Raw genomic sequence first — 24,941 nt, forward strand, 5'->3', positions numbered from 1 at the left:
AAATAAATGTGAGGTCCGTAAGATGAAAGCTTTAATGAGCCAGTTTCTGCTGTGCCTAAGTATGCAAAACTTCAAGTAGCACAGAAAGATTTGTGATGCAAAAATTGGTGCCTTAAGTGCTGCTTCATACAATACAGCATATGTGAGAGTTGGTGGAGATGCTTCCCTGTGTCACAAGTTCCTAGGCAGCCATAAAGTGCCAAGAGCCCAATATGGCAATTCTCCCGATTACACAGACAGTTTCTACACCACCATCACCATCATACATTCCGTTCTGTGACTGGTACTAGTATGGAGATAATCCACATAAGCAGGGATCCATAGAGGTCTCTTGGATGTTGTAGCTACTGGCCCACATAGCACGCAAGAAAACATGATTGCCATTATTTCTAATGGGTATCACATCACAGAACTACATACACAGAGTCCTTCTGACTAGTGGTGTGCACGAACCAGTTCGAAGGCCCTTCAAAAGATCTCTGAACCAGTTTGCACAGGCGCCAGCTTGACAGTTCGACACGGGGTGTGTGTCTTCCTTTAAGGGCAGAGGAGGGTGCACTTACCCCTCCCACTGCTTTTCCCCCACCGGCACTCCAGGTTTTAGGAAACTTCTTGGGGCGACAGCGTGCCTCTCTGCCACCCCTTCCCCTGTTCCTAGCCGGAAGTGGCCAGAAGTAGCAACTGCACACACGTGCGCCTGGTACGCGCTGCGCATGGATGCACATATGCCACGCATGTCATATGTGTGACGTGCACGTGGCATGTGCAATGTCTGTGTGTCCGTGCGACACACACGGCGGGTGCATGCACAATCGCTGCTTCCTGCCACTGCCAGCCAGGAACTGGGGAAGGGGCAGCAGGGATGTATGCTGCTGCCCCAAGAAGTTTCCTAAAAACGGAGTGCCAGCGCGGGGAAAGCGGTGGGAGCGGTAAGTGCACCCTCTCCTGCTCTTAAAGGAAGACACACACACACCCCGGCATGGAACTGCACTGTGGTGGTTCCGTCACACCACTAATGACAGAGCAAGGGTGCCCAGCATGCAGCCCCAGCAGCGGGGCTTATGAGCAGTGGTTAAAGAGAGCTAGTCTTGTGGAAGCAAGCATGACTTGTCCCCTTAGCTAAGCAGGGTCCATCCTGGTTGCATATGAATGGGAGACTTGATGTGTGAGCACTGTAAGATACTCCCCTCAGGTGATGGAGCTGCTCTGAGAAGAGCATCTAGGTTCCAAGTTCCCTCCCTGGCAGCATCTCCAAGACAGGGCTGGTAGAGATTCTTGCCTGCAACCTTGGAGAAGCTGCTGCCAGTCAGTGTAGACAATACTGAGCTAGATGACCTATGGTCTGACTCAGTCTGTGGCAGCTTCCTATGTTCCTATTCCTTTGCACTTTATGTTAGCCACTGTTCACATCTTGCCCCCATACAAAAGGTTTTCTAGCATTTTTCATGTGGTGACTATAGTAGATGAATCCACCCTGAATCTCAAGGATATGAAATCTCACATCATTGACACATATTCTCTAACCCCACAGAACCTTCTGGCCTTTTCAAAAGACTCTTTTGTCAAGTTTATGGGTATGAGAGTTTCCTCCTTTGATGTGTACGCTAAACAATCTAGGACAAAGGTTGTTTTGTCACTTAAAAACTCAAATCACCTTTATTGTAAATTCATGAGGCAAAACCACAAGTTAATAAACAATTACTTCTCTGTATAAAGGACAGGTTTTGTGAAGTGCTATTTTGTATCAACAAGAATATCTAAATAGACTATTTCTTCTTAGAAATCTCATTACATAAAAAAGAAAGTTTCCATATTTACAAATGAAGATGCGGATGAATTCTGTGTTGCTTGATGTTTAACAGATTTGAAATATATTTGTAGAAACTGAAAGAGTGCACTTTTGAAGCCATTTACATTAGTCTATTTATCACTGTGGAAACAATTCAGTACCTTTATCTTAACATCGTATATTCCTGTTCTCCATGTCATGGCTTTACCGCAGAGCTTCTGGGATTTCCACCTAAAAGAAAAGAGTTTTGTGGGTTTCTTTTTTCTTATTTAGGTATATGAACTAGAAGAAAAATAAGCAGATGATCTTATTCTTAAAATGGTATATGTTAGTAGAATTATGCTAGTAGAAATGAGTTATTTCTGTTTGTTTGCTTCTTTATTATATTTCTACTTTTCAGCCAAGATTGGTTTCCAAAGCAGGTTACAATTAATATTCATCAGAAGAGACAATATGAATAGAAGATTCCCCCCACCATGTGATATATGAGTACTGCTGTTCATCTCTGTAAATGCACAAGGCTTACACATGTCCATGGGCTGAATATGACCTGCAGAACTACTGTATCTGGTCCCCACTGGTCCTGCCAAGTTTTAATCAGGATTTGATTTCAAAAATAATTGCTCACAATTAACACTTATAAGAAATAAATGGCTCATGTATCTTTGTCAAGAATGTTCTTGAAAGACAACGTCCCAATAACAGTCTTCCATATTTATGGAAGAGTATTTTTTCTTCTTTTTAACTTTCCCAGTTGATGACCCCCAACCTGAGTGTATGTGCTCCATAGCTGAGAAACCCTTACCAACAGCTGCTAGTCATCTTTACAGAACTGGCCATCCATGTTTGTTTTGTGTATGACATTTTTATCCTGTTCCACCTCCAAGGAGCTCAGAGCAGTGTATATTGTTTTCCTTACTCTTTACAACCCAGTGAGGTAGGTTAATCCAAAAGAGATGGCGACTAGCCCAAATAACCCAGTGAGCTTTATGGCTGAGTAGGGATTTGAAGCTGGGTCTCTCTTGTTCTAATCCAGCACTCTGACAATCACACTACACTATGCTGGCTCCACTAGGTGCCCTGTAAAATACAGAAGTTGGCCATCCCTGACATAGGGGATGGTTTCCCGCATCTAATTAGAGGAATGCTCTCACACACTTTCCATGTGGGAGTCCCATATACAGTCCTAATGAGAGTTGGTCTCCCAATTGGGATCAGGGGTAGACCAACCCTCCACTCCAGACTTAGCAGGTCGGCCCACCTCGGAGGACAGGTCTACCCAGGTAAACCAGCTCTCTGAGGCAGGCTGGCGCACTAATTCTGGAGGGGAGAGTTGATCTACCCACTGATCTCAATTGGTAGACCAGCTCTCCCCAGGAAACCAGTAGAGCTAGTCTACCTATTGGTATCAGAAGGTAGACCAGCCCTCCACTCTGGACTTTGCACGTCAGCCTGCCTTGGAGAGCTGGTCTACCTGCTGATCCCAACTGGTAAAACAGCTCTCCTCAGAAAGAAGCACCATTTTGAGGCCCATTTCCCCAATAAAAGAGGCCTCAAAATGGTGCCTGAATCACTGGAATCGGTTCAGGTTGAATTGAGGGTAGTTCTATTCTACCCCAAATCTGGCCCTGTTTTCAGGGTGATTTGATTCAGGGTAGAATTGTCAAATCACCCCGAATCGATTAGTGAGTGAATTGATTTGCACATCTCTGTTGGAGAATCAGGTATATATGGAAGAATGTGATGCACAAATACTGAGAAAGGGGCAAAGAGTATATGGAGGCATAGGTGGAGGCACAGGTGGCGGCGGTGTGCAGAGGTGCTTTTGTACCAGCTATGGCTTGTACACCAGCTGCAACCCTTCTTGGAGAAGGTGGACCTGACCTCAATCACTCATGCTTTGGCAACATCCAGATTCAGCTACTGCAATGCACTCTATATGGGGCTGCCCTTGAAGATGGTTCAGAAGCTTCAGCTGGTCCAGAACGCTGCTGCAAAAAAGGGCATGTGTTGCTTCGTGAGTGTCACATCTATCCTGCAGCAGCTTTATTGGTTGCCATTCTGCTTCTGGACTCAGTTCAAAGTGCTAGTCTTTGACTTTAAAGCTCTACATGGTTTCTGGCTGGGATACCTGTCGGACGGCTTTCACCCATATGAACCTGCCAGGGCCCTTCGCTCAGCATCTCAGGACCTTCTCATGGCTCCACCACTAACAGAGATCTGGTTTGGGGGGCGCGGGTATAGACAGGGCCTTTTGGGTTGTGGTCTCTCAGCTTTGGAACGCCCTCCCCAAAGAGCTTTGCCATGCTCCCTTCCTAAGTGTTTTTAAAAAACAATTAACATGTCTTTTAAAAGAAGCTTTTAAATTTTTAATCTGCTGCTTCTATCTTTTAGGTTCTTTATTTTTTTTTCATAGTTTTTAGTTTCTAGATTTTTATTAACTTTTAAGTTGAAACCCTTTTTTTAAAGAGTAATTTTAAATCTGGCTTTAGTTTGCTCTTTTAACTTGTTCAATTTTATTGATCTTTTATTTTACATTGTATCTATTTTATTAATGTTGTGAGCTGCCCCAAGCAGTAGCGTACTGGAGGAGCAGGGTATAAATATCTTAATTAATTAATTATAGAAATGCAACAAGCTGAAACAGATTTTGAACACAGACAAAGAGAGACAGGAAATTTGTAATTAAAGACATCCAAATCTCTAGTATGTGTGTTACAAAGTTCTGTGTAAATCTGTGAATCAGCTTGTTGAATTTCTATATGTTTTTTTAAAATTACATTTCTTTTAATTAAATGTGAGTGCTAAATGTATTTAAATTACATTTAATCTTAAAATATATTTATCATAGGTTTGTTTCATTGTGTAATTTGTATTTTTAATTAAAGTGCCCGTCTGATTTCTTCCCTGTATTCTTAAATATTCGTCGTCGTTTTTTAAAAACTATTGCCAATCTGTTTTTCACACCTAATACGTTTGGAGTGCAGCATAACCCTAGTCAGACATTAGCCTGTATGTGCAAATGGGTGTCAGGGCACACGTACATGCGTTTGTGTGAATAACTGCACATGCATTATGTTTTAAAGTGAACCTGGATATAGGCCCCCACAAATGCAGGTTGCAGAAATCATTTCACACATACTACTGTATGTGCAAGCCAACTAATGGTGCAGTGGGGAAGTAACTTGACTAGTAAGCCAGAGGTTGCCGGTTCGAATCTGCGTTGGTATGTTTCCCAGACTATGGGAAACACCTATATTGGGCAGCAGCAATATAGGAAGATGCTGCAAGGCATCATCTCATACTGCGTGGGAGATGGCAATGGTAAATCAAAGAAAACCACATGGCTCTGTGGTCGCCAGTGGTTGACACTGACTCAGTGGCACAACTTTACCTTTACCTTTACTGTATGTGCATTGAACCCAGTGTGTGAACAGGGTTATCCTCTTTGACACAGAAGTTACTGGTTGACTGAATTAGGAGTTTGCGTACTTCTTTGTGAGACCATTCTCCCAAAAGGTAAAGACATTTCTCAGTGAAGAGACAAGAGTGTCTACTGTCTCTTGACAAAGACTGTGTTGTTTTAAAATATGTTCTCATAATTGTTCTCCAATTAAATAATTATGATGGTGTTCCTAACATGATTATTAGGTATTTTAAATTACATGTTAATACAAACCAGGACAGAAAATTGCAATTAAAAATTTGTCTTGATGATGATAGTCTTACTTTTGTATTTTAAATGAGATAGTTTAAAAAATCACACACATTTTTACAGTTCACTGGTTAACATCCAGAGTAACATTGCATATGCCAGAAAACATTTCATACATACAATAGAGGAGAGACTGTTTCCACCAATCTCTTGTTTCCTCTGCAGCACACTGCGCTTTCCAAAAATATGTCCCTAAGTGCCCTGCAATCCTCAGGGACATATTTTTGGACATAGGGCTTCAGAGGAACTGGGAGACTGATGAATGTTTTGTTTGTTTGTTTGTTTGTTTGTTTGTTTATTAGATTTGTATATCGCCTTCCAAAATGGCTCAGGGGAGTTTACAGCATGAAAAAAACAATTAAAACAAATTAACAATTAAAATCAAACTATTAAAACACAATAAAACCAATTAAGCAGCTAAAAACCCTGGAAATCAGGGCAACAATTTAAAACAATGTAAAACAGGTCATCATTTAAAACCCTGGAAGGCCAGTCCAAACAGATAGGTTTTAAGGGCTCTCCTGAAGGACAACAATGAATACAAATTTCTGCCAGGAGTGCATTCCACATCCCAGGAGCAGCTACAGAGAAGGCCCGCCTCTGTCTATCACTCCTTCCCTGTTGCGTGTGTGAAGTGTTTGTCAGTTTAAATGTTAGTCTGGATGTCAACCTCTATCATACACCTATAGTACAATTTATTTCTCAATTCTAATCCATTACGAGAACAAAAATACGTACCCGCCTTAACTGTTTTATGCTACTTCCCCTAATTGCGTCCATGAGGTCACCATGGAGAGATCTCTGTGGCGTTGAAGGTCGGCTAGAGGGACGGGAACCTTCTTCTGACTTCTTGTCAGGGACTACTTTTAAGGAATTTTTAATTTCTTTCAAGATCTCATTCTCATATTTTTTGCTTTTCTTTCCTTTTTTCTTTTTCTGTTTATTTTGTAAAGCTTTTTTGGCACTTTCCTGCTGTTTGATGACCTCAGCAATATTCCTGCTTGGTGCTTTTTTCTCTGGAACAATTGGAGGAGGAGGTGGTGGAGGAGGAGGTGGGGGAGATGGTGGTGGTGGTGGAGATGGAGGTTGGATTTTGACAGGTGGAACCTTTTTAGGAAGTTTTGGAGAAGACCGGGGTGAACTTTGGGGAGAAGAAGATTGGTTTTGAACAGGTAAGACTTTTTTAGGAAGCTTTGGAGAGGACCAAGGTGAACTTCGGGGAGATGAATAAGGTGAAGAACCAGGAGTTCCTTTTTGTAAAGCTTTGGTCTTTGGATTGATTGCTCCATCCCCACTGGATTCCTGCTGCCTTTGTTCCTGAATCCGTTTCTGCCTTTGTTTGTCCATGTTTCTTGTCAGGATGCTTGTCATACTCACTCTTGGTCCAGCTAGTTCAAAGTGATAGCCTAGCTTCACAATAGTAGTGTTGTCCTTCAGAAGTTTAGCAATATCCATTTCAGCCTGACTACCCATTATATGTCTTTGGTTGTGGAACCGTAATTCTGTTAAAACCTTGTTATGCTGCAAAGCCCTCATGATAGCTAATATTCCTTTGCCTGTGATAAAATTGGAGTCAAGATTCAGACTTGATATGTGCTTATTCACTTTTAACATACCAGCAATAGCCATTGCAACATTGTCATCAGCATGAGTGTTGGTCAAGCTAAAGGTTTTGACTACAGTGTTGTTCCTGAGGGCCTGCGCAAAATGTGTAAGCATTTGTGGTGTGATATTTTCAATGTTGTTTAAGTTGATTTCAGTGGTATCAGGATCATTGTTGTTCACTTTTTCCAAAGCATCTTCAATCACAGTTGGATTTCCACATGGGTGCATTGCGCCCATTCTGCAGCTTAAGTCTTCTGCATCCTTTTCACTGTGGCCATTGGTAACGGTTTCACTTTCATTCTTGTTACATTTTCCTTGTTTAATATTGCCTGAACTGCTGCTTTCAGAGTTTGTCATTTTCTTATACATTTCAATTGCTTCTTTTTCTTCATCTTCATCTGCACCACTTTCTTTTTCATCTTCTTCCTCTTCCTCCTCCTCCTCCTCCTCCTCCTTGTCCTCCTCTTCCTCCTCTTCTTCAGTGTATACCTCTTCAGAAACTTCACTGTTACTTCCAGTGAAATCTTCTTCATTAATTTCTTCTGATGTGTCATCATCTTCTTGTTTTGAATCCTAAAAAAGAATGTAGCTTCATTAATTATCACTGCAATAATGTCTATGTTATATAAAGGTTCTTATACTTAGTTCTCATGAGACTCCCTGAGGGCCTTTTCAGATTTCTAGTTTATCAAGGAAACACTGCACTATTATTGAGCATTCATTGGGTGAGCTGCAAACATCTTTCCTCAAGGGACAACTTCTCAGGATTTATTTTTGATTAACTTTTCTGTTTTCATGATCTGTTTCTCTATCTTTCAAGCATGGGAATACTAATGTAATCTTTCAAAAGAAGAGCAAATATTGGCATGCATTAAGAAGGCCCAACCTTTCCTGATCTAAAGAAAGCTTAGTTCATGACCCATCTCCTCAAGGACAGAGCAAGAGCAAGAGCAGGAGTCCCTTGCAGACCAGAATGCTGGTGAGAAGGACAATACACAGTGTAGAGACACACGGCCTATTGTAGGAGGTATTGCATGTTGCAATGCAGTGCATGTGTGTGGCTGAGGACTGGTCAGGGTGCAGGAATGAAGCAAAAGGCTGATCTCCCCAGCAGCCACCACTGGGTCTGCATGGGAGTATGGGAGGATATGTGGGGATTGTGCTATTAGAACATCATGTACATGTTGGGCTGAATGTGAGCTTAATGGATAATGTGCATAAATCCTCACAACTGTACATGTTCACATGGAAAGTGTTCATTAACAGGGAGCGGTCAGGGATCTTAATGGTATTAGCCACAAGCCACCCTATCCCACAAGCAATTTTGCATGAATCAACACAAAAGCAAATGACAGCTCACAAGCAAGAAGACATCACAAAACATCAAATAAATACCAAATTAAATTTCAGCACAAGATTTTAAAACATGGGCCCACATGCTGTGTAGCTTTATGAGGGCAGTCAAGTACTCTGCCCTCGGACACTAGCTGCACTGTAGGTTTGCCTCACAGTACAGTGTACGGGTTGTGGGGGGGCAGGAGGCAATGTTTTCTTTTCTCCCCTCCATGCAAAGACTATTTGTTACCAGAAATATGTCCCTGAGGATCGTCACACAGCCTTCAGAGAAATATTTCTGGCAGTGAACAGGGCTTTTGCAGAGAGGGGAGAAATGCATCAAATCATTTGAGAGTTGGTCTTGTGGTAGCAAGCATGACTTGTCCCCTTAGCTAAGCAGGGTCCACCCTGGTTGCATATGAATGGGAGACTAGAAGTGTGAGCACTGGAAGAGATTCCCCTCAGGGGATGGAGCCGCTACTCTGGGAAGAGCAGTAGGTTCCAAGTTCCTTCCCTGGCTTCTCCAAGATAGGGCTGAGAGAGATTCTTGCCTGCAACCTTGGAGAAGCCGCTGCCAGTCTGTGAAGACAATACTGAGTTAGATAGGCCAGTGGTCTGACTCAGAATATAGTAGCTTCCTATGCTCCTATGCTATGCACACTCCCTGCACAAGACTGCAGCACAGCTAGTGTCCCAGTTCCGTGTGAGGGCAGAACTATTGCTCCGTCCTCATATAGCAGTGCGGCATGTGAGCCATGATTCCACATCTTCCAACCCCAAAAGGCTGAGCAAAAGGATTGCCTTTCCAGATACTGATTATGCCTTGTTTTCAAAACTGTCTAAGCAAATATATCTTTATGACTTCCAGCTACTTTTCATTTAACAAACAGATTGTCAGGACATATTTCATACATTCCTTCGTCAATATGCACAGTTTAAACATGGATATCTTGCATATTGACTTGGCAATCCCGCCCCCCCCCCCAGTTTCTGCTATCAATTTAATCATCATATTGATGTCTTCATGTGGATATGCATAGTTTGGCCATGTTTATGGACATTCTCCATCCAACTCTCATTAACCACAACATCTATGTGAACAGATTCATCTGCTTTAACCACTGTGCAGTCTTCAATATACTGGTAAGAAGGATTTTGAAACCCATCAACCCTCATAATCCAGTTTGGTAGTCCTGACTTCAGTTGTCTACATAGTTGGGCTGAACAAAGTGAAGAGCACAGATACCACTATTGGTAGACAAGATTTCATTCCAAAACTCATATGCACAATAAGGCCACAATCCTCTTAGACCTGAGTGTGTGGCACTTGCACACAGAGAATTCCAACAGCTTGGCCTCCCACCCACCCCCACCCCGCCCCGCTTCACCTGTTCATGGGACATTGCAGGGACTGGGAGTTTCTTTCCAATATCTGTTGCAAGTTACTCCTTCTTCAATTTAAGTAATTTACAAAGCACACATAGAGGAGAGCTGGTCTTGTGGTAGCAAGCATGACTTGTTCCCCTAGCTAAGCAGGATCCATCCTGGTTGCATTTGAATGGGACACTACATGTGAGCACTGTAAGATATTCCCCTCAGGGGATGGAGCCGCTACTCTGGGAAGAGCAGAAGGTTCCAAGTTCCCTCCCTGGCTTCTCCAAGAAAGGGCTGAGAGAGATTCCTGCCTGCAACCTTGGAGAAGTTGCTGCCAGTCTGTGAAGACAATACTGACCTAGATAGACCAATGGTCTGACTCAGTATATGGCAGTTTCCTATGTATGTTCCTATGACTAAATAGAATTATGGGAGGTGCACAGAGACCTTCTATTGCCCCAAATGCTCCATTGTGGTACATGCACCAGTACATGCATACATGTTGGGATTATGTGCATCTTGGTGCTGGGTTCATACTGTGAATGGATTGTACCTGAAATGTTTGCAGCTAAAATTACAATAATAATTCTACTTGAATCCGAGAACAATTCCAGAGATGTGCCAAGCAGCCTCAAGTGTAGACTGAAATTAAGTATAGAATTAACTGTGCTTGTACCTTCCCAGGTCCAGATTTAGCAATTGTTGCTATTTGGGTACACTATTGCATTACACAGTTCAGAGTCCTGGCTGCATCCCTATTGTTACGATTTGTTATTTTGTATTTAGCATTGTTTTTATTATTGTGTATTTGTTACCCTTGGACAGACTGCATGGCAAGCACTATATTAATACTTAGATTGACTGCATACCAACACCCTGGCTGCAGTGCTTGTATAAATTCCTCCAGCTGGACTCCGATAAGCGCCAATCAAGAAGTGAGATAATTCCATGGAAGTCAACTGAATGATGATGCTTCACACGGGTAAAGAACGTGGCCCTATCAGTTCTGTGGTAAATATAGCCCTATCATCTGTACACTGCTAGGAATTCTGTATTCTCTCTCTTGCTGTGGTGGTGTGGCTTTCCAGTTTGCTGCTTTGCAAAGTCAAGTGATAATGTTAAAAAAAGAAACAAAGGCATATTGGGGGCAAGTGACTATTTATCCCTTTGAACCTTTGTGGCTGGGAGCTGTTGGGACCCCCTCACATGTCGTGGTGTAAAATATTTTTCAATTAGCCTAACCTTCCATTTATGAAATATTTTGCTCACAACATTCCTTCAAGTAAATTCAAGCAAGGATAAATAATCATTTCTTGTGTGGTGCATACAGTACGTTGTGGACTGTTTTTAAAGCTTGTAATTGTGTAGGTTAAAGGTGAGATATAAATAAATGAATTGGTGCCCCAGATTTGGAACAGCTTCTCAAGGGAAGCGGCCCCTTCACTGCTTGCTTTTGGGTGGGCAGAAAAAAACTGTCTTAATCTCAAAGGGCTTTCATGGAGTGTTGATTTTAGAGGATGTATTGCTACTGCTGATTTAAATCTATCAATGTCAGTGGCTGACATCCAGAGCAACTAACTGCTTGTGGAAGGACATTGTGCTAGAGCAAAACTGTTGCACACTAGCTAGTAGCACTAAGTCTAAAGCTTGTGTCCTCCAGACTAGTGTTGTGCTACTGTAAGCTTGCTTGCAGTTGTGAAATAGTTGTGCAAAAGTTGTGCAACTGCAACATGCCACATTTGTTTCAATGGGGACAATTGTGCAAGAGCACTATAGCACCATAGCACACTTCAGCAAATCCCCATTTTTATCTTCTCGCACTAGCACAAGAAACCTCTTAACACTCCACCTGTGGTTTGTTGCTTTAGAAGTTAGCCATTGTTTCCAGTGCATTCTTGTTATTTGTTCTAGTTTTATTGTGTCAACGTTTGCAAACCATTTTCATTAAGTTTTTAGGAAGGCAGGATATAGATTATAGTAGTAAATAAAGTTCCTAATTATCATGGTGATGTTCTGTTCATTCCAAAAGAACTTAAGCAGAATGTGGGGTAGAATGAAAACAGTGAACAATCTTTGGCCAGCCATCTATTTCTTACTTCTAATGCAGTAAAACCACAATAATGGCTCAAGATAGTGCAAATATCTTCTGCGAGCAATTTAGAAGCTTCTTGTCTGGGTGTCTTGTGACTAGGTTGGTCAGTTTTTCAATATTTAATCTATGGTTTGAAATTATGGTTTGAAAGGGATGGATGGGGACAAACGAAGCAATGACTATAAGTGAACAAAGAGGGGACAAATGTCCCTGTACCCCAAGGGATGATTATTATTATTAATAATGATGATGATGATGATAATGATTTGATTTCTATACTGCCCTTCCAAAAATGGCTCAGGGTGGTTTGCACAGAGGAATAATAAATAAATAAGATGGATCCCTGTCCCCAAAGGGCTCACAATCTAAAAGAAACATAAGATAAACACTAGCAACCGTCACTGGAGGTACTGTGCTGGGGATGGATATGGCCAGTTACTCTCCCCCAGCTAAATAAAGAGAATCACCACATTATAAGGTGCCTCTTTGCCAAGTTAGCAGGGATGGGGGGCACCAGGTCAGTGGCAGCTTGCTGTTTGCTCTCCCCCTTCTACCTCCCTGACTCACTGCCAGAGAAATGGCTTCTGATTGAACAACGTTTCTCTGCTTCAAGCAAGATCTGTCCAGGAGGGGAGGGGGAGGAGTGTCAGCCACTCCTCCTGACTGGTTGGGTAGCACACAGGTTTAGTCCAACCCTCCCTCAGCCTGACTGACTGTCTGAACAGTCAGAAATGTTGATGAGCATTAAGAAGCCAATCAGAAAGGAAAAAAGGAGGCAGGGAGGGAGGAATGCTGCCTGACACTCCTCCCACTCCCCCTTTCCTCCTGAAGTTGAGGCAGAGATGAAAGGGTTTTCAATTAAAGGAGCTTAGGGACTCTTTTTGAATCCTGCCCTCATTTAAAAGAACAGAGTAAAACCATAATACTCCCTGCTCTGCTTCCTGTTCCTCCAATTATTCCTTCCTTAACGGGATTTAATTTATATTTAAAGAGCCCCTGGTGGCGCAGTGGTAAAACTGCCGCCCTGTAACCAGAAGGTTACAAGTTCGATCCTGACCAGGGGCTCAAGGTTGACTCAGCCTTCCATCCTTCCGAGGTCGGTAAAATGAGTACCCAGAATGTTGGGGGCAATATGCTAAATCATTGTAAACCGCTTAGAGAGCTCCGGCTATAGAGCGGTATATAAATGTAAGTGCTATATTGAAATCCAGAAGAGAAATCTGGGATTTAATTTCCTACATAAAATTGACTGAGGTGTGTGTGAGAGAGCGAGAGTGGAGAGGGGTCTAATAAGAAAGATAGAAGTGTTGTTGATGTATGAATATGTATCAGCTGACTGTAGTGTGTGTGTATACACACACACACACACACACACATATACATACATACATGGTTTCTGAAGCAGGATAATGTGTGTGCATGTGCATGGAGATTGTATGATATTGGGCTCTTGCACATGATCAGAAGGGGATGGTTTGCAGATGGGAAGAGTTCTTACCCCATGCTGAACAGACAAGCAGAGCTTCCATTGGACTCTGCAAGCGCAGCACACAGATAAGTGCTGCAGAGGTGACCTTGGATCAGGGAAGCCCACTGAGAATCAGAAGAACCTTCCCAGAATGCAACATGCTGCCAGGAGAATGGAAAACCTCATTACAACAAAGTTGCCCTCTGATTGGCCATGAGGGGAAGGAGGTGGGGCACGCCTCACTCAAGCCATTTTGAACAAGTGATCATAGAATGGACCTGCAGAATGGCACATCCACAGATCACACCCCTCCAACTGAAGAGACCCAGGAGCCAGGGCCCCTGCTCTGCACTCACCTGGGTTAAGAGTGAGGGCTAGGAGCAGGCTTACCCTTATTCAGAATACCAGGACTTAGGGTTTTTGCCCTGGTTCTCATGAGCATGCAACCCTGGGTCAGAGGCAGGTCTAGCTCATGTGACAAATGGCAGGTCTAGCTCATGTGACAAAGGCAGGTCTAGCTCATGTGACCTAAATCTAATTAATTTAGGATCAAGAGAAAGGGCTTGCTGATAATGTTTTGTTTTTCATGTCCTTACAATTCTTCTGCAATAAAGATAAAGAGAGGGGAGATGAGGAAGATGGGAAAGCATCTTCACTTTTTGTCCCAGGGTGCACTTCAACCTTTCTATGCCACCTAAATGGGAGGGGGGAGTTAGGGGTGTGCACAAAACCAGTTTGCCCAGTTTGGTTTGAGTCTAAACCAGACTCAAACCAAACCAGGAATGTTTGGTTTTGTGGGCCCTCGCCCAAACAGACCCGCCCCCAGTTCAGCTTGAATTCGAGCTGGTTTGGGGGTTCTAAGGTTAAAAAAAAAATTAGGATTCACTGCCAGGTCCAGGGGTGCTTCAGCAGCCATGGGATTTGTTCACCATCTCAAGGCCATCCCCATGCTGGCCTTCCCTCACTCTTCAAAGGGCCATTTTGGCCCATTTTCAGGCCATTCTGGCTCTTCTTCCTCTGGTGGCAGCCATTTTGAAGGCCACCACACATGCACCTTGGCTCCTAGGCCACGCAAATGGCCAGGGCGCATGCACGATGGCCACCAAAATGGCTGCCATTACAGGAGGAAGGGCCAAAATGACCCTTTGAAGAGTGGGGGAAGGCCAGCGGCGGTAGGGGGAGATGCAGAGATACCTTCCCACAACTGCGGCAGCACTCCTGGACCAGACAGTTAGTCCTAAAAAAAAACAAAGGTGTTTTTTTTAAAAAACAAAAAACTTTAGAACCCCCAAACTGGTACCAAACTGGGCCTGGTTCGATGGCAAACTGGCTGAACCTCTAGCTGGTTCATATATTCCTAGAGGGAGTGTGAATCCTGTGGCCCAATACCCTGGCCCAATCTCAGTCTTTTAACTATGGTTTGAGAGTGTTCAGTGTTGCATCTGCACTAGATAAGAATGAAATAAAATTGTGATAAATATGTATTTATCTGTCTTATTGGATTGTTGTGAAGACTAAGAAGATAAAAGTCAAAGAGCCCCTTGGTCATACACAAATGCTTCTGCATGTGCACAAAACAGTCTTCAAATGAAGTTTGGTGTGATGCCATGTGGCTTCTTTCAGAAGGAGACCCCAGACACCTTAGTTTCTCCAACCAAAGGTCTCTGGATCCTGTCCAGTGGCATTGCAAATGAGTTGCTTCCGGTATGCAGAACAGCTTTTGCATGCCTCTTCAGAACTGAGTGTGAGCACAATCATGCTAGCACATTTACACTTCGCTGGTTTTGGTGCAAAAGGTTAGCATATGCTTAAAACTTTCTCAATGAAATCAATGAGACATAAAAGTAAAGGTAAAGTGTGCCGTCGAGTCGGTGTCGACTCCTGGTGCCCACAGAGCCCTGTGGTTTTGCCTTTCATCATCTTCCTATATTACTGCTGCCCAATATAAATGTTTCCCATAGTCTGGGATTCGAACCGGCAACCTCTGGCTTGCTAGTCAAGTCATTTCCCTGCTGCGCCATTAGGTGGCACTTATCCAATATTTCCCCTAACTGCAACACATTACACACACACACACACACCCCATTCATAGCAAACTGTTTTTGAAATCCACTGACTATAAGGCTGCATTTGAAGTTCTGATAAGGAAAACACAGATAAAAGTCCTATAAGGGCCATGAAGCTAGTTGCACAGATCATGGCCAATGATTATAAAGCATTTGGTGGCTATATGAAATGTGCTAAAGGAGCCTAGGAGTCCAACTACATGCTCAGCAAATCCAGGAGAGTCCTTCTGGAACTATAGTTTCACTTCTACAGTACTGGTCCAGTCCTTTCCTGCATGTGCTAATTTTCTATTTTGATTTCATTTGATTTGATTTTCTATGAGCATATAGTTTTAGAGTGGGGAACACTCAATGACAGGAATCTCACTGAAGAGATTCCATTTCAGAAGCATTCTCCTATCTAACCATTTAGATCAGCCCTCAGTAAAAATAAGAATCATCACTGTCATTCTACAATATGTTCATTTTAACACATATATTTCAGTTCTACAGTATACTATTATTTTGCATAAAATTGTTGCTTTTTTTTAACACAATAGAAAACATTGGGCAGAATTGGCTGTACAAAAGTGGAGAATGAAAAGAAATATATTTCTGGGACCTGGTTCATGCATTTGCTATCCTACCTTCTCACATGCCCCCATTCTTTCTTTTTCTAGAAGTTTTCTGGTCTCCCTTTCCCAGTAGGCCATCAGTGCCTCCCGGCTGAATGTTCCTGTTGGAGTTTTCTCTGTGAGACTTTTTTGCCTTTGCCCCACTGGAAGATCCCGGTCAGGCTCAATGTCCTCGAACTCTCTCTCCAGCTCCTTCAATTCCTCATCAGTCAGAGAAGCAAGGAGTTCATCTTCATCTAGGTCTTCATATTTACTAAGCTCCCGCCTGTAGCCAAAAGTAGACATGGTCCCTTGTTTTGTCAGACTGATAGAAAGCTGAAATTATAATGCAGCATTCACAGAAGCTGAATCAAGGAGTCCGTATCTGGTTTAGTTAGCAACTGTTTCCCTCCGTAGCCGCGGCACCCTTTTAAAAGTATTCCTAGGGGATTGCGACAATGCACGGAAGGATGAAAGCATGCTCTGTTTTAAGCATCAGACGTCAGCAAGACAGTTGAACAGAAAGAATGTCCCAACACCAGTGTCTGTATGTCTCTTAAACACAGGGATTATTGACATACTGACCATGTCCATATTTAGCATAACCTGATAGGAGGAAAATGTCTACTCATCTGTTACTTAGTCGAGGAGAATGGTAGAAGAAGAAAAAGAAGACACTTTATGGAGACACTCTGTGTTTGCCCAGCAAGTTAAGCAGACAATCAAAGAGCACTTTAGTCCCCACAAGTGTGGCAAAAGGAAATTCACAGTTGTTTTGGAGAACTGATCCTCATTTTCATGGTTACTGGGAGGAGAATGATGAGAGAAGGGGGAGGTAACTTCATTCAACTGAACCTTTGTTATCTTCAGGAATGTAACACAAAGCCAGGAGGACTGGCATGCCCAGGATGTCAGGCGTGTTTTCATTAATTTATATAATTATTTCTCATAATTCTTATTTAATGATTGATATATATAGTTGCAGAATATCTTTATAAGATTAGGTATGGAACCCTTAAAAAAAAACAAAAAACCACCACTCAGCTGTAACAGTAATTAGATTATTTTGAGCCTTCCAATACTTTTTTACAGTCACAGGCCAGTACAACAATAATACTTACGAACAGAAGCCCAGGAAAATAAACCATCAAGGTTGTAATACAAGCATCAACATAGATCAGCTAGACTGGGTTCTTAATGAGCTCTTGATGAATTCTAATTCTTCCTTTGAAAACAATGGGTTTTCTCAAGATATGAGAGTGGAATTGAGAAAACCTGAGTAGCCCCAGTTTCTAATATTGACTTCTATCTGGGAGAGCAAAGGGGTTGTTATTACAGAGACCATTTTGCAAATGTCAGCTGCTTCTTGGTGCATTTTGCCCATCTGTTCAATACCCACAAAACGTCCTATCACAATCATTAGATTTAAAAAAAAATGCAATGAACTATGTCACTATAGGAGTGGGTCTTTTTGCTGGAACAATTATGAGTAGAATATAGAATATACAATGTTCTCTGACCCTTTCAGTGCAGACTATTTTTAATGAGATATAGAGATAAGAGTGAGAAGTTTAAGAACTTTACATTCTTTATTTTAGACTATTCTGTTACTGGCTGACAACTTGACTGCATTTACTCAAGGAAGTTCCACTGAAATTGTTCCTTTTATTTCAGTGGGGCTTCTTCAAATAAATTTAGTCAGGATGTCAGCTACTGTTCCTTGCAAAACAGATGTGTCTGTGGTGTGTTTTTTAAAAAAGCCATTCCTTGATCCAGGCCAACTTTTGAATGGTGCTTTAGTTACTTATATTCCAGTCCTGGAGTAGAGGCGGGGCTAACAAACAGCCAGCAGCAAGAGCACTGAAGGCAGACTGCCCTTGCATCTCTGTACATAATATCTGACTCATTAAACTGTTAATATTTCTGATTCAACTCCACTGTCTTGTCCTTGCATACCACAGCTCTTTCCTATGGATTCTACAGTATCCAAGGTTAAATCTGAGGGAGAAATTCTATAAGGCCACATCATCATCATCATCATCATCATCATCATCATCTATATATTTTAAGTCCCTGGGTGGTTCACTATCTAAAAACCATTAAAAATCTAAAAACCATTAAAACATTGTCACAATTAAAACAATTTAAAATTACAAATAAAAACTCTAAAACCCAAAGCTTTAAAACTACAGTATAAACTAAAAGCCTGGCTAAACAGGTATGTTTTTAGGTCCTTCTTAAAAACAGTCAGAGAAGGGGAAACTCTAATTTCATTAGGAAGCACGTTCCAGAGTCCTAGGGCAACTCTAGAAAAGGCCTGGTTTCGAGTCTCCACCAATGAAGCCGGCAGCAACCACAACGGAACCTCCTCAGATGATCTTAATAGGCAACTATTCTTGTTGATAAATTCTTCTTCTTGATAAAGAAGAAGGCGTTCTCTTAAATACCTTGGACCCAAGCTGTTTACGGCTTTATGGGTAATAAATGGGTAATGACCAGCTCTTCGTATTTCACCCAGAAACTTATTGGCAGCCAGTGTTGTTCTTTTAAAATAGGTGTAATATGATCTCTTCGGGCAACCCTGGAGACAAACCTGACTGCTGCATTCTGTACTAACTACAGTTTATTCTGCTAGTACAGTTATTCCATGCTGACTATGTATAAAGGCAGCCCTACATAGAGCACATTGCAGTAGTCAAGTCTGGATGTTACCAGCATATGCACCACTGCTTTAAGGTCATTTATCTCCAGAAATGGACATAGCTGATGAATCAGCCAAAGCTAATAAAATGCACTCCTGGAAGCTTTTCACACGGGACTTTTGAAGCCCTTTAACTCACATCTCCTCTGGAATGGAGGGGTGCATTCACATATTGGCTAGATTTACCCTGAAGTCCCTGCGAGCACAGTTATCGGGGAGCACAGTTCACTCACAAATCAGGTTTTTCACTGTGCATTAGAGTGTAGCTCGATTTATATCCGGGGTAAACAAATCCACTATTTGTGTTGGTTTTTGGGACAACTTTGAGTTCACAGTAAAGCCTCCCCATAAACCAGTGGTAAAACCTGCTGGGGGTAAAAGTCCCTGGCTACTTATATGAACCAGCCATAAAGATATTGCTTCTACCACACACTTAAAAAAAAATCAGTTTATCTCAATGCATCCATTAAAAGAAGAGTGACCAATGCCAATAGTTCAAAAACAGGTAATAATAACACCTCATTCCTGGTTTGATTTATGAATCTTGAATTCTAATTTTAAATAAGAAGGATTCTGACTAAAATAGCATACCCACAACCGTAATGTTTATGCTTATCACGTCATTTGGTCCAGGAGACTTGGAGGCCTACATCAAAAGAACCAAAATCTGGGGGAACAGGCTTTACCAGTCTGTAAAAGATGAGGCTCAATAATGGCGAATGAAGCAATGGCCAGTTGACCAAACAAAATTGTAGTTTACTTACTGGAACACAATGCACTGTGTTGATGGGCAATTAATGGAGATACAGGGTTGTGCTTTAATTAAAGCCTGAACATTTGGACACATCTTGTGTAAAATGTTCACATGCAGTAACTTCTTGAAGTGAAGGCATGGAAGACGGTGATGCTTTGTTGAACTAATGAACTATCATACACTTTGGCCCAAACGTGAAGAAAATGATGCTATTTGTTCTTTTTTGACAGAGTTCTTGGAATTGCTGCTTTAAGAACTGCTATTGCCACTCCTTGCAATTCCTGGAACACTTTCCCATCCAAATGTAAAACCACTTTCCTTCATTGCACTATCTTAGGAGACTATCTTGTACTATCTTACTCTAGCCTGCATCTGAGAAACTGCAATATAAGAAATCCTTTGTCAAGGCAGAATCTTTCCAAGCAAGACTTTTTAGTTGGTCTATGCTGTGCATCTCAAGAGGAACTATAATCCCAGTGAACTATCAAGGTAGCACAAATATACCCTTTAAAAAGCCTTACAGTTGTCTGGTTACAATGTTGACAGCTGTAGAGTTCCAAATGCCCACAGTTCTGACTATTTCACAGTAATATGAGGAAGATTTGTACAAAATGTATAATGCTAGCCTTATGCTGCTGTAGTCTCTGTATGCTAATAAATGTTGTTGTGCCCCAAAGTCACTTTTATGCTCTGTGTATGCTCAGGAGCTACACTGGAGTGAAAAGGAGCTTGGTTGCGCTGCCACCTGATTCTAGTATGGAAATCACATGTCAAAACTGGAGGAGAGTTTTCAAGATACCAATATTACAACTTTAAGCAATTTTAAAGCTTTACTGAACAAATATTAACAACAAAAGGCAAGTCATATTCTAAAACAATCCTAATACATGGTAGCTGTGTTATGTATTGAATGTGTGTAAAATCAGTATTAACTAGCAACCAATAACATGCTAAATAATCTACGGAGGGGAAGGCAAGAGACAGGGATATGGTCTGATGATGATGATGATGATGATGATGATAATGATAATAAATAAATAATTCAATTTCTATACCGCCCTTCCAAAAATGGCTCAGGGCGGTTTACACAGAGAAACAATGATAGCCTCCTTAAGACAAAGAGGCATCCTATCCTCCCTCAGAGAAGCATTTATGATGTTTACCAGACTTTCTCAGACAACCTGATTGTTAGATAAAATAAGCCAAGTTGGGCAAGGGTCAAGGGAGCAGGTGGTAGGATGCACAGTCCAAAACAAGTGGCCCACATCTTCAGGAATCACAAATGGAAAGTGATCCCGTCTGACCATATAGGATGAGCTGCTGGATACCTCCATAACAGACTCTGCCCTAATTGTAGGATCCAGTTTGGACTGAATATGAGAGATTTTGTCAGCGAAGAAATCATTAAAAGCATCACAGCAGATAGCCAATTCTAAATTTAGATTCAAAGAGGAGGGTTCTCATATTAGCACTCTCACAACCCTCAACAACTTAGCTGGATGTAAATTTGCGGGTTCAATGCGGAAAAGATTGCTTCTTTGCCATGTGTATTGCCAGAGCATAGATCTTCAGATGTGCTCTATGTTATAACTCATCAGATCTGAGTTGAGTCTTTTTCCATTTCTGCTCTAGTTGCTTACCTCACCACTTCAGCTCCTGTAATTCTTCCGAATACCACGAGGCTAATTTTGAAGCAGGTCAGAGAGGAAACTTAGGAGCAATTGTGTCTACTGCCCTAGAGAGCTCATTATTCCAAGTTTGCACCAGAGCATCGATAGAATCAGCAGAGCAAACTCAAAACCCTTCCAAGCCTTCTTGGAATTCCATCGGATTCAATAACCTTCTCAGGTTCCTTCATTTCTACTGAGGTGCGTTGTGGTTGCAAATCCTACCTTAACCAGATGGTGGTCTGTCCATGGCAATAGGGAAATAACAGGAATCCCCAGCCACAGAACACCACCCTGATCAGAGTAAAAGACCAAATTGAGCATGTGACCAGCAACATGCATTGGTCCAGAGACCACCCGGGATAGGCCCATAGTTGTCATGGTCGCTATGAACTCCTGAGCTGCTCCTGACAACCCAGTCCCATAATAAACATTGAAGTCCCCCACCACCAACAATCTGGACAGCTCCAATGCCTACCTTGCAACCAGGTCTGTCAGCTCAGTTAAGGTATCTGTTAAACAGCGGGGTGATCTGTATACCAACTGTAGACCCAATCTATCCTTGGTACCTAGGCTTAGGTACAGACACTCAATATGGGCCAATTCCCCAATAAGGATCTTGGTAAGGGATTCAGTGTCCTTATAGACCACAGCCATATCACCTCCCTGCCCACATCCTCTCACCTGCTCCTTCACAGAGTATCCTGCTGGGAGAAGCTGGGACCATACTGGACCACTAGCCTCCCCTGACCAGGTCTCTGTAATAGCAATAGCAATAGCACTTACATTTATATACCGCTTTATAGCTGGAGCTCTCTAAGCGGTTTACAATGATTTAGCATATTGCCCCCAACATTCTGGGTATTCATTTTACCGACCTCGGAAGGATGGAAGGCTGAGTCAATCTTGAGCCCCTGGTCAGGATTGAACTTGTAACCTTCTGGTTACAGGGCGGCAGTTTTACCACTGCGCCACCAGGGGCTCTTTTGCTATGCATTTTGTAATGCATAGCAGGTCAGCTCCTTCATCCAAAATCAAATCATGGATTATCTCCAGTTTGTTTTGGACCGAGCTAACATTACAAAGTAGCAAGGTGAGGCTCTGTGGGAGATTGACACTGCTCCCCAAGGCAAAAGAGCTGATAGGCCAGGTGGAAGGGGAAACAGCTATTACGTTTCTGATTTCCCTTCCCCTGCAATGGTCTGCTGACCTACCAATGCCATATCTTCACTGTTTCCCCACCACCACTGGAATGGCCACCCCAGAGTCACCCCACATCTCCACATCTCCAGACAACCCAGGACACTTATGGTGCAGCCACATGTGGAGTACTGTGTACAGTTTGGTCACCGTATCTTAAGAAGGATATTGTAGAACTGGAAAAGGTGCAGAAGAGGGAAACCAAGATGATCAGGAGCCTGGAGCACCTACCTTATGAGGCAAGGCTACAGCATCTGGGGCTCTTTAGTTTTGAAGAGGCAACTATGGGAAGACATGATCAAGGTGTACAACATTATGCATGGAGTGGCGAGAGTGGACAGTGAGAAATATTTTTCTTTCTCACAACACTAGAACCAGGGGTCATCCCATGAAACTGAAGGACTAACAAGAGGAAGTACTTTTTCACAGAGCACATAATTAATCTATGGAAGTCTTTGCCATGGGATGTGGTGATGGCCGCTAGATTGGATGTCTTTAAAAGGGGCCTAGACAAATTTATGGAGGACAGGTCTATCAATGGCTACTAATCTGGTGGCTATGGGCAACCTCCAGCCTCAGAGGCACAATGCCTCTCTCAATACCAGTTGCAGGGGAGCAACAGCAAGAGAGAGGGCATGGCCTCACCTCTTGCCTGTGGGCTCCCCAGAGGCATCTGGTGGGTCACTGTGTGGAACAGGATGCTGGACTAGATAGGCCCTGGGCATGATCCAGCAGGGCTGTTCTTATGACACATGCCTGTATCAGGGGTGAGGTGAAGGAAAGATTGTGCCGTCGAGTTGGTGTCGATTCCTGGCGACCACAGAGCCATCTGGTTTTCTTGGTAGAATACAGGAGGGGTTTGCCATTGCCTTTCTCTGGCGCAGTATGAGATGATGCCTTTGCCGTGGTCACTGAAGTGAGCACCCTGCTCCAGCACCTTCCTATATCGCTGCTGCCCAATATAGGTGACTACAAGTATATATTTACTAGGCACCGTCTGGGAAGCACACCGGCGGGGATTTGAACAGCCTCTTGCTCCCTAATCAAGCTGCTTCCCCCGCTGCGCCACCACAGCTGGTGCCTGTATCAGACACAACCAATAATAAGGCAACAATACAGGCAGGACCTTCTGATAGGGGTATCAGAAGGTCCTGCCCCAGCCCTCAGTCCCCTGGAAGAACATACTTGTATGTAAGGATTTCTAAAGGTTCGTAGGAGCCAAAAATGGTTACCATATCATTGGCTTAATTTTCCAGCGCAGTTTTTAGAAAATCTGTTCTCCTTAATAATATACTGGGCTTCAGGTTATTCTCGTCTGCTCCACTCTGAAGCCTCTGCATTGGCCAGGCCTGGGACCTTGAGCTGGAGACCCAGCCTGCAGGTTTTTCACACACACACACACACACACACACACACACACACACACACACACACACACTTCTAGGATATTTTTTCTGGGGAACTCCCAGAGCAGCTCAGTGCTTTCCATCCCCGTTTATAATACCTGAATCAAGTAAACCCGATGCAAGGCAGTTTTATCTGTACTGTTCAGATAACTCTGGACCAAGAGGAGTAAGCCCCGCTTCCTACTCCCTGCAACCACATGACAGCTGATCAAAAGAGGGTACTGCAGAAACTTCACTCCAGTTAAAAGCTGCCTTTGGTGACGGAGGGATGGAACTGCTAAGCCAGGTGGTCAGATGACCAGAGGTTTCAAAAACTAGCCTCCCCTGTCTATATAACTACTCAGCTCTCCAGTCTGAGCAGCAAAGAAATGCAGCTTGTTGCTGACTCACTATTTCTAGCATTTACCTTGTCCTCTACCTACGGTATGCCTCTGCTTCTCTCAGTCTCTGTCGTTAATAGAGCCTCAGCTCCCACAGACTCTGAACTCCCATGTGGTCTGACAGTTGCACACTGTCAACCAGATAAGCCACTGTATTGACTTCTAAGGTGTTGATGTGTTGGGTGAATTATGTGTGAAAGACTCGCCTGTGCCTCTCAAGTTGGACTCATGCCTGCGTCAGTTAGACCAGTGCAGCAGTGAAAATACCTGAAATATGGGTACTACTGTCTTCTCTTTTCAGGTTGCTAGCCCTGCCTCTTGGTCCTGTGTGTAAGATCTGCACTCTTGAGCATTCGTTAATGATAAAGATCAAAAGGGTCAGAGAGGTCAAGTCTGTCTGACATCTAAACATGGTTGCCAGCCAGCCAGACTGATTGGATAAGCTGCATGTGTTTTTGCCTTAGAAGCCAATACAGCTGCTGAAACTGTGCATACTGTACTGTCCTTGAGAACCATGTGTTATCACCTACATTAAACAGTGGCATCCGTAAAGCAAGCGGGACAAACTGTTTGCAGGCATGTGAAGGAGTAACGTTTCAGCTAGGTTTCTTTGCCAAATGGTTCTATTGTCCAGGTCATCTGCCCTGATAAAATTGTAAACATGAAGTCAGATGCGAGTGATGGCTTTCCCCCTTCTCTATCTGTGATGGAGGACAACAGAGACTATAGTTAGACATGTGAATCATATCTAGTGTTATCCTTTTCTCAGAAAAGGTTAGACACCATTTCCCCCCTA

General features: G+C 42.8%; 1 protein-coding gene across 1 annotated transcript; it reads right to left on the reverse strand.

Moving 5' to 3' along the window:
• Positions 1-1,625: 1,625 nt before the first annotated feature.
• Positions 1,626-16,480, reverse strand: LMOD2 (leiomodin 2). Its single transcript, XM_053257150.1, has 3 exons — positions 16,071-16,480; positions 6,243-7,682; positions 1,626-2,020 (listed from the first exon to the last, which is right to left on the reverse strand). Exons 1-3 carry the CDS (start codon positions 16,341-16,343, stop codon positions 1,994-1,996), a joined length of 1,740 nt encoding a protein of 579 aa, XP_053113125.1. The 5' UTR covers positions 16,344-16,480; the 3' UTR covers positions 1,626-1,993.
• Positions 16,481-24,941: the final 8,461 nt, after the last annotated feature.

This window comes from Hemicordylus capensis, chromosome 5 (genome assembly GCF_027244095.1).
Source record: "Hemicordylus capensis ecotype Gifberg chromosome 5, rHemCap1.1.pri, whole genome shotgun sequence".
Classification (NCBI taxonomy): domain Eukaryota; kingdom Metazoa; phylum Chordata; class Lepidosauria; order Squamata; family Cordylidae; genus Hemicordylus; species Hemicordylus capensis.

Coding starts and splice junctions, on each gene's coding strand:
- LMOD2 (XM_053257150.1), bottom strand. CDS start 16,343: ATGTCTACTTTTGGCTACAGGCGGGAGCTTAGTAAATATGAAGACCTA. Junction 7,683..16,070: donor GAATGGGGGCATGTGAGAAG/GTAGGATAGCAA, acceptor ATTCTTTTTTAG/GATTCAAAACAAGAAGATGA. Junction 2,021..6,242: donor GCATAAAACAGTTAAGGCGG/GTACGTATTTTT, acceptor CTTTTCTTTTAG/GTGGAAATCCCAGAAGCTCT.